The 9469-nt window shown below is 61.1% G+C and overlaps 1 protein-coding gene across 7 annotated transcripts; it reads left to right on the top strand.

The window, feature by feature from the left end:
* The first annotated feature begins 1117 nt into the window (after positions 1-1117).
* On the top strand, positions 1118-9353 carry SLC25A18 (solute carrier family 25 member 18). Of its 7 annotated transcripts, none has more exons than XM_037138674.2 (11): positions 1311-1404; positions 1604-1662; positions 2643-2922; positions 3990-4112; positions 4297-4352; positions 4817-4907; positions 5059-5177; positions 6985-7126; positions 7751-7905; positions 8198-8273; positions 8550-9353. In XM_037138674.2, the coding sequence occupies exons 3-11, from the start codon at positions 2903-2905 to the stop codon at positions 8689-8691; spliced, it is 924 nt and encodes a 307-aa protein (XP_036994569.2). In that variant the 5' UTR covers positions 1311-1404; positions 1604-1662; positions 2643-2902; the 3' UTR covers positions 8692-9353. The 7 variants fall into 7 exon arrangements, with proteins under 7 accessions (XP_036994568.2, XP_036994569.2, XP_036994570.2 ...); XM_053665583.1 differs by having other exon boundaries at positions 1389-1404; positions 1604-1873; XM_037138673.2 differs by lacking the exon at positions 1604-1662 and having other exon boundaries at positions 1118-1404.
* Positions 9354-9469: the final 116 nt, after the last annotated feature.

Below are 9469 nucleotides of genomic sequence, written 5' to 3' on the forward strand. Positions count from 1 at the left end.
GTTTTAGCTAATGGTCAGGTCTTACTATTTTTCATGGAACTTTGCTCTGAGCAGAGCACCTGGAGGTTGCAAGGTGTGTATCTGCTTGGGACCAGAACAAAGTGTCTTCTACTGGTCAACACTGTTTCAAAACTTGGGTGCCGTTGGGAAGCTGACCTTCACCCTGAAACCCTCCTGCAGAGGCGACTGGCCTGTCCTCACGCTGTTGGGCAAGAGTTGCTCTGGCCTTTCTGCCCGGTGTCTGGCCCGAGTTGCTCCCTCTTTGGGTCCTTGCAAGTGGCTGGCAGACCCATAGTCTGGTGGCATCGGCTCTTTCCTTCTTTCTTTTTTTTAAGAACTTTTGTGCACGTATTGTCCCTTGTCCAACTCAGGATCGGTCCACTTTTAGCAAAAACTTGACCTGGAACATGGGCTGAAATACAAGCCCAGAAAGTGGCTGGAAACCCCCAGCTCTGGCTCTCGTACCGAAGGCCCCCACACCTCCACCGCCCGTCAGTGTCCAAGTGCAGAGAGAACCCAGGGCCACCGAGCGGTGTGCGCCCTGGGAAAGGCACCTGCAGCTGCTGCTCTTCCACACGGGACAGACTTGGAGCTGATGTTGGCCTTCCAGTGGCCCTGACCTCAGTCACGAGCAGCCTTCCCCCAGAGCGTGATGGCTGCCCAGCTCTCCTGCTTCATGCCACCCTCCCAGCAGTCTCGGAGGGTGTCCCTCTGTCCCCTGTGGGTGAAGAAAGCTGCTAATCAAGCAGCTTGCCTCAAGTGAGGTCGCTGTTAACTTGGGAGCTAGGATTTGAACCTGGGGCTCCTGAGCCCAAGGTCTCTCCCAAATCCTTGGCCAGGCAACAGGGTCCTGTGCTCCCCCAGACCCTGTGTGGCTTGCCAGCCTCCTCTCCCCTGTACAGACTTGGTGCTTGCCCCAAATTAGACAGTTTGCTCCTAAGAAGAAGCTGGGTTGCTCAGATGGGCACCCTGTGGGCAGCCCTCCCGCGGTGCATGTGTCCGTGAAGCAGGGGCCCCCGGAGACCACGGGAAACACAGAGGCGGCCGCCTGCAGCTGTGCAGGTGCCTGAGTCCGAGGCGCAGCTTCTGGCACCAAACGTCTGGCCGCGTGTTTGTGTTCCATTGGTTCCTCGGTGTTTGTTCTCCCTGACCTCCAGGTCCGTGCCCCGTGCCAACCCCCTCTCCAGGGTGTTCAGCAAATCCCAGCCTCCATTTTTGTCCCAATCACACCAGCCACGAGTCCACAACCACCTGGGGGGGAGAGGGCTGGGCTGCATCTCTTAGGGGTTTCTGGGGGATTTAAGGGGGCTTCAGACAACACAAGCATTGCGGCCAACGCCCAGCACAGCTCAGCAGTGACCTGTCATCCGCCCCCAGAGAAGTCGAAGGTTCTTCTGAGAGCAGGTGAGTGTTGTCTGAAGTAGAAGCTCAGCGTTGGCGGGGAAGAGACCCACTTCTAGCAAAGAAGGTGGGGGGAGTGGCTTCCTGCCTGGGACTCTCGGGCCCCATCTGGGTCAGGAAGCATCTTGTCAGAGAGGGACAGCAGGGTGCCTGGCCGTGGCACCCCTGGCACCGGGGAGCACGGATGGTCTCGCCAGGGCAGGACTGTGACCAGGGACGGGACAGACTGCAAGGAGCCACTCTCCGGTCGCCGAGACGAAGGTCTGCATTGAAGGGCCCTGTGTGGCAGTGCGGGGGCCCCTCTCAGGTGCCTGGCCTCTCCGACGGCTGCACAGATGGTTGTGACGCAACATGGGAATTGCGGGGACTGGGCATTAAATGGTCCCAGGAAAGGGCTCCTGGATGACTTTGGGGACTCGGGAGGACTCACGGGAGGAAGGGGAAGCCCCAAGAACTGTTGGTGAGTCCTCAGGTGAGATGAAGTGTGGGCGAGGCTCGGGGGCCAGAGGCCACGTGGCTGGGAGGTGGGTTGCACTGAATGTGGGGAGTGGCCGGCAGGGGGGGCAGAGCCGGGGTTTGGGAGGTGCTGCCTGTGTGGTTGGAGAGGTCGAGTCTGTGTGCACAGTAGGGAAAGGGTTCCCAGTGTGGGGGAACTGGTCCGGGGTCCACCTGAGCGCTTTAGTGCCCTTGGCCTTGCCGGCGGCAGAGCTCAGGGAGCTGGGTGGCGGTGGGGGCACCCCGGGATCTCACTGGGGCCAGTGGCTGGGAGACCCTGGGCAGCGATTTTCTCCCAGCCCGCTTCGGACCGTTGTTTTGTGAAGCAGCTGCTGCTGCTGCGGCCTGGCCGTCCTTGTGCGGCTCTCCGCTCCTCAGACGCATCGAGGCCCAGCCCACCCGCTGGCCCCCCGCAGGCTGGCCCTCCCGGGGGGCTGTCGGGAGCTCAGAAGACACTTGCAGACCCAGGAAGCAGCTGCAGGGCTTGAGTGTCCCATCGTCATTCCTGGACGCTAGGGAGCTTCCCGACTGCCCTGGGAGCCCCCTTTCCAGATCTGCCAGCGCCCCTCCGAGGCCCCGGCCGCTCTCCCAAATGCCCAGGGTCCCTCTCCTGAGCCCGTTGGGGCCCATCCTCACTCTCTCTATGCCCGTCCTGGTCCCAGTCCCCCAAACCCCCCGGTAGTGAGGGAAGGTCGCAGAAGGTGTTGGCAGTGTTGGTGGGTAAACACTGCTCCGCCCGATTGCAGGTGCGGGTCCCACGGCAGGTCCCAGGCCGCTGGCCTCGTCGCTTTACGGAGGAGGAGGCGCTGCGGCCCCAGGGGCTGTGACCTGCTGGGAGGTGGCCCCAGCCACTTGCCACGGACACGTGCTCTGTGCACCCTGCCTCGGTGGGCTGGAGTCCAGGGCACAGACACCACGCTCTCTGCTGTGGCTGCCGTCTGCCCCGAGGAGCGATAGCAGCCTTGCGTCCCAGGCGCCCCCGCGTCCTCTGCCCCCGACCCACAGGATGTCCAAGCAGGACTTGAGGTAACTGGGGCCGGTTTAGGGGGGAAGTTGCTGTGGTAACCACACCACTCAGCTTCCCTCCAGGTCCCTGAAGTATAAACTGGGGGTCAGGGAGCAGCGAGAGAAACCCACTTCCCTGTGGATGGAGAAATTGTCCAACTGGTGTTGCTCCGCTGCTCAGAGCGTCGTCCTGTAACCAGAGGGCCTGTGTGGGAGGCAGCTAATCGGTATTTCTGTCTTCCCATCTCACTTTGCAAAAGGGAAGAAAAAAGCACGTCCTGGCTGGCGTAGGTCAGTGGATTGCACACTGGCCTGTGAACCAGAGGGTCACCAGTTCGATTCCCAGTCAGGGCATATGCCTGGGTTTCGGGCCAGGTCCCAGGTCGAGGCTGTTCAACAGGCTGCCAAACCATGTTACATGTTTATACGTACCTCTATTTAAATGTAATTTGTATGTATGTATGTGGGCTGCGTCCTCTCAGCGACTGCACAGTTTAAGCCTATTCATCTGCTTTTACCACTTCCACTTCAGGTAACTTTGCATACATCTGCCTCTGACTGCAAAATAAAATGTTACTCAGCTCCAAGGAGCCTGAGAAAGCTTCACTTCCTATTTTCAGAGTTTATGAATTCCTCAAGGATGAGGGCCCACTTAAGAAAAGTGAGACTATCCTTTACTTTTGGCCAGAACCAGATCTCCCTGGTTTACCCCAAGTCTCTCAGGCTGACTCGGAACTCTCGAGTCGGAGAGGTGGGTCCTGTCAGCACAACGAAGGCCACTGTGCCCCAGACGCACCAGCTGGTTCACAGAGGGGTCAGAACTGAGATGGCCGTCCTGCTCACCTGCGAGTGCTGCCTGCACTCAGAGTCACTTCTGATGACCTTGACTCCGAGATGAAATTTCAGTGTGCTGGAAGCTGGGTCCGCCTGTGGCCCTGAATAGGGACAGGCTCAGAAGGGGGTGCTCTGACACCCAGCGACCCCAGGAGTATCTTTCCCAGAAGCCCTTGCAGCATCTCAGCTTTATGCATCCCTACTCTCACCCTGAACCCCTCTCTCACCCTGTGCCCCCTCCTCCCGTGACCCAGCATCACAGCAAAACTCGTCAACGGAGGCGTGGCGGGGCTTGTGGGGGTGACCTGTGTGTTCCCCATCGATTTGGCTAAGACTCGACTTCAGAACCAGCATGGGACGGACACGTACAGAGGGATGTAGGTACTGGTGTGGAGGAGCAAGGAGAGGGGCCCCCAGGCGGTCTCTGTGGGGTGTGAGCACCCTGGGGGAGGTGGGTGGGGGTGTTCTGCGGGGGAGCCCGCAGGACCGGGCTCTGGGTGGCAGCAGGGGCTCAGGGGCAGCCTCCCAGGTGCACTGACGTCCTCTCGGCCTGGCCTCTAGGACAGATTGCCTGGTGAAGACGGCGAGGGCCGAGGGCTTCCTGGGAATGTACCGAGGTGGGCTCCCCATGCCCTGGGGGAGGCTGGGGGGGTGGCATAGGCTGGGGGTCCCCATACATGGCGGGATCACAGATGGGGAAGTGGTGTCTTTGCCTGGGGAACTCCTGGGATGGCCTGGCTACCTGGTGGCCCCAGGCCAGTTGCTCTGGTTCTTTGCTGACACAGGCAGGCAGCTGTGATGAGCTTGGGGGGCACCCCGGGCCCCATCCTGGCACCACCCTGCCTCTCAGCGCAATGCTGGAGGCCACAGAGCCTCCAGCCCCCCTCGCTGCTGCCTCAGGGCCGACCAGCAAGAGCAGAAGAGCAGGGCTGGCCCGTGGTGTCCCTGCGTCGGGACTGTGCCCTGGGCAGTGGGCACGAGGCCGGAGCACAGAGCCAGGAGGGAGGAGGGGGCGGCACGGCCAGAGGGCAATTTGTCCCAGTGAAGTGAGAGACGAGCCTCCTTGGCCTGCCTTGTCCAGGTGCCGCAGTGAACCTTGCGCTGGTTACCCCGGAGAAGGCCATCAAGCTGGTGGCCAATGACTTCCTGCGGCAGCTGCTCCTGGGTGATGGGTACGGCTGGGCCGCGGCTTCCCTGTCAGCGTGTGGACGGACATGAGCTCGCTTGGGGCTTAGCACAACTAAGGGAACAGGACGAGGACTGTGTGGCTGGGGGGGGGCGGGGGCTGTGTGGGACTGAGAGATGCTGACTCCTGGCCTGCAGGATGCAGCGGAACCTGAAGATGGAGATGCTGGCGGGCTGCGGCGCTGGGATGTGCCAGGTGGTGGTCACCTGTCCCATGGAAATGCTGAAGATCCAGTTGCAGGACGCCGGGCGCCTGGGTGAGGCCAGTCACCCCTCCCCACGGCTGCACTTGCGGCCTGTCTGTGTGACCCAGCCCACGTTCTCGGTCAGCAGGCGTATGCATGTGACCGTCCTATTCTGGATTCCACCACGTCCAGCTCTAGAACCCATGGCAGGAACAAGAATCCTGGTGCAGGAGGGCCAGAGGCCCCGCCCCCCAACTCTGAGGCCACACTGCCTTGGATGTGAGCCTTGGTTTCCCGAGGCCAGTGAGGACCGCTGTGGGCTCGCTTACCGCACCGCAGTTTGTGGAGCCTTCGTTAGGATGCTGTAGCAACCGGGCTGGAGTGGGAAAGTACAGGAGGGAGAGGAGAGAACCATTGCTGTTCTGGTTTTCTCTGAAAGAGAAGCCGGCCCTTTGCTGAATCCTGTCCCTCTGAAGAATAGAGAATAAAGCGATGCAGGTACCACGGCCTCTGCGGAGAGCAAAGGCTGACTGTTGGGGCAGGGTGGGGTGCAGGCAGAGGGCTCCCCCTGACTAAGCCAGGGTCAGAATTTAATAAGCCAACGTGTCCTGTGCCAAGCAGAGCGTCCGAGGAGGACCCGCACAGCTGTGGGCGCCCTCCCTTCCCCGTGCTGTGTGCACCCCCCCCCCCCCGGTGGAGCCAATAAAACTGCCAGAGGGACTCTGGTCAGGGCTGGAAAGCCCTCACCTGGTTTGCTCAGCCAAGAAGAGGGAGGAGCTCTGCACGACTGATTTTTCAACTCGGGTGAGAAGTTGTATTCCTAAAACACTTCAAAAGAAGAGAAAGGCTCTGGGGGAGTGGAGTGCATCTAGAGATGATGGGAAGAAGGGCCACGGGTCGGGCTGTCGCTGTCCCACAGGGTGGCTCGCGGCCCTGCCGGGGTTCAGAAATGGGGGCCTGGAACAGCCGCCTTTGTGCAAGGGCCACGGGTCTGTGCAGAGCTGCTCAGACACTGAGAATGAACAGAGTCAACATCCACACAGTTTCAGTGTGTGAATCCTATGCTTATTGTGACTGGGATGCACTCGAAATGCTTGTGTTTGATATATGTACTCAGGAAAAAAAGTAAATCCACCCTATATATCGGTTTAGCTCATCTTATTTTTTTAATAATTCCTTTCAGATTTTACTTATTTTTAGAGAGAGGGAGAAAGAGAGAGCAACATCAATGTGTGGTTGCCTCTCACATGCCCCCAACTGGGGACCTGGCCTACAACCCAGGCATGTGCCCCGACTGGGAATCGAACCGGGGACCCTTCGGTTTGCAGGCTGGCACTCAATCCACTGAGCCACAGCAGGCAGGGCTGACTCGGCGTGGTATGAGCTTCGAATTACTCCGCTAAAAGGGGTTGACCTCTCCAGAGTCAGATTCTTACCGGATAGCACGGACTAGAGGACATCCTCCTGGCCTCAGTGTGCTAGCCAGAGGAGGCCCTGCCGAAGTCTAAAAAGCTGGTTTTAAAGGAATTTGCTGCTTCCCACCTGAGGCAGCAGGCACATGGGGTTCTTACGCCCCAGGGAGCCAATAGGAAAAAACGGTGTCAACAGGTTCAGAGCCTGTTGGGAGAGGGAGGCATCGGCCTTGGGGTGCGTGCTGCTGGGCGGGACTGCGCTGGCTGCTGCAGGTCCTATGGAGGGGTTCTCGGAGCTGAGGACATGTGATCGGGAATCGGCACCATCTCCAGCCTCCTGGCAGGGCCGCCACCTTGTCTGCAGCGTCCCAGACTCAGGAAGCAGGAGCCACTCCTGCTCCTCGTGGTGGTGGTGGTGGGGGGGAGGCCTGGGTGGTGACAGGAGACCCGTCCCTTTTCCCTTCTAGCTGCTGGTGCTCAGGGTTCGGACTCGGCGCACTCCTCCCTGTCCACTCAGAAGCGTCCATCTGCCACCCTCATCGCCCGGGAGCTGCTTCGCACCCAAGGCCCAGCTGGTCTCTACAAGGGCCTGGGAGCCACTCTCCTCAGGTGAGACTCCCGTCCAGACGTGGGACACGGAAGGGCCCCGGGGATGGCGGCCCCGACCTGCCCGTGCTCTTCCCGAAGCCTTGAGAGCATCTTGATGCTTCAGACTCCGCCTGGATTCGGGCAGGGCCGCGTGGAGTGGGCCGCTGGAAGACGGCTCCTAGGCCCGTGTCCCGTGACCGGGCCCATGGGCACCTAGAACGTCTGGTGTACAAAGGACTTTGGGCCACCCCCAAGGCGGTGAGAGGCTGTTCCCCTCATTTTACTTTGCTACCTGACCCCACTCCTTTCAGTTGGTCACAAGTATCCCAGGCCAGGGGTTTTCTGTTCCCTGGGCAACAGATGAACGTTGCCAGCCCCCCCGTCCGTCCCTCACCTCTTAGCCCTGCCCCCAGTCTCCGAGTCTGCTTCGGGCCCCTGGTCAGAAGCTGTAGGTGCTGTGGGGGCAGAGGAGTGGGCCGGGATGGGGGTGACCTCTCATGCTGTCACCCCACATCGTCGCTGGGTGCCAGGGCAGGAGCACAGAACCTGGGCTTGTCCCTGACCATCAGCAGCTCGGCTTCTTGCGTGGCCTCAGGGAGAAGCCCAGAGGGGCTTGTGGCTCAGGTCTCGTCCTCCTCCCTGCAGGGACATCCCCTTCTCTGTCATCTACTTCCCTCTGTTTGCCAACCTGAACCACCTCGGGGTCAGCCTGCGCACGGGGAAGGCCTCCTTTGTCCACTCCTTCGTGTCGGGCTGCGTGGCCGGCTCCGTGGCTGCTGTCGCTGTGACCCCCCTGGACGGTGAGTGCGTCGGGGCTGGACGGGCCGCAGGCTCGACGTGCCTCACAAAGTGGGCACCTGCGCGGTCATTTACAGGGTAGGTCGTCATCTTGCACTTTCAGGACAGCGACGAGGCAGCCGCCCCCCCCAAACCCTTGGGTCACGACCTGTGACCACAGGTGTGCCCGGAGGACGTGGCGCCTCGGGGTTCAGCCCACGTGTGCCCCTGCGAAAGGAAGCCAGCCTGCTCTGTGTCGGGAGGAGGCCTCCGGAGCAGGGTGTCCCTACTCACTGGCGGTAACTTTCGCTCTAGTTTTGAAAACACGAATTCAGACCCTCCAGAGAGGCCTGGGCGAGGACAGCTACAGTGGCATCAGAGACTGTGCCAGGTGAGAGCCCGCCCCCTCGCAGCCGCGTGGTGTCACCACACCCAGTCCCTCACCGTGGGACGCGAGATCTGTTTTTGACTCCCTCCGTCCCAGCCGGAGCCGGGTGCGTGGGGGCTTTTCTCCTGGGTCTCCCACGCCCCACATTCGCACCCAGCCCCTCCCTCACCGCACACACATCCGGGTCGGCGTGGCTCCCACACGGAAAGACACAGCCCAGAGGAGAGGGTGCCTCTGCACTCCCTGCGGCAGACCTCACCCTGGCCCTCCCTTCTCCAGGAAAGTCTGGACACAGGAGGGGCCGTCCGCCTTCCTGAAGGGCGCAGGCTGCCGGGCGCTGGTCATCGCCCCTCTCTTCGGCATCGCCCAGGGCGTCTACTTCCTCGGCATCGGCGAGCGGGTCCTCGGGTGCTTTGAGTAGACACGGCGGGAGGGCCTGGACCAGCGGGAGCGGGTGGCTCCGCGCGGTTTGCTGCCTCAGCCCTGCGAGGAGCCACCCTGCCCGCAGGCACGCCGGCTGCAGCCCTCCTCTCCAGACCGCAGCTGCGCGGTTGTGTTAGCTCCGGGACCTTCACGGGCAGGAAGTACAGACAGGGTTTCCCGTGCTGTCCGCCCCTGTTGTGCATAAGCCCAGTGCGTGCGAGTCGGTGGGGGGTTTGCTTTTGTTGGCCTGAATGGAGTAGTGAACGGTGAGTTCCAGCACTCATTTCGGGGGGCAGGAGAATCAGGTCAGGGGCACAGTGCGAGCCCTGAGTCGCCCCTAGAGTGAAACCAGGCGAGCCTCTCAGCTCATGGGGCAGAACCTGAGTGGCAGGGCTGGCGTCCGGCCCCCCAGGACACCTGCCTGGGTCAGAGGGTGCGTTGTGATCTGGCTATGAGTGGGAGCGGCGGATAGTCTGCAGTCAGTCCCCTGCCATTGTGTCCGACTGGAAACCAAACAGCCTGGAAGTGAGAGGAAGCCACGTTCAGGCCCCTTCCCCACAAACCCTATAGATTCTCATCTCTCCTGACTCTGCCGGAGCCCGTGGAACCATTTCCTCAATAAAGACGTCGGCCCTGCAGAGGGCAGATCGTGGGACCATCCGCGTGTGTGGTGTGCGGAGCTGGGAGGGGTGGGGAAATACCGCGGGGCGAGGGTCCGTGTGTCCAGCACCCACAGCCGTCAGCAGATGCTGGACAGCTAGAAAATGGTAGCTCTT

The sequence above is a fragment of the Artibeus jamaicensis genome, unplaced genomic scaffold, assembly GCF_021234435.1.
Source record: "Artibeus jamaicensis isolate MK-2021 breed Jamaican fruit bat unplaced genomic scaffold, CSHL_Jam_final contig_415, whole genome shotgun sequence".
Classification (NCBI taxonomy): Eukaryota; Metazoa; Chordata; class Mammalia; order Chiroptera; family Phyllostomidae; genus Artibeus; species Artibeus jamaicensis.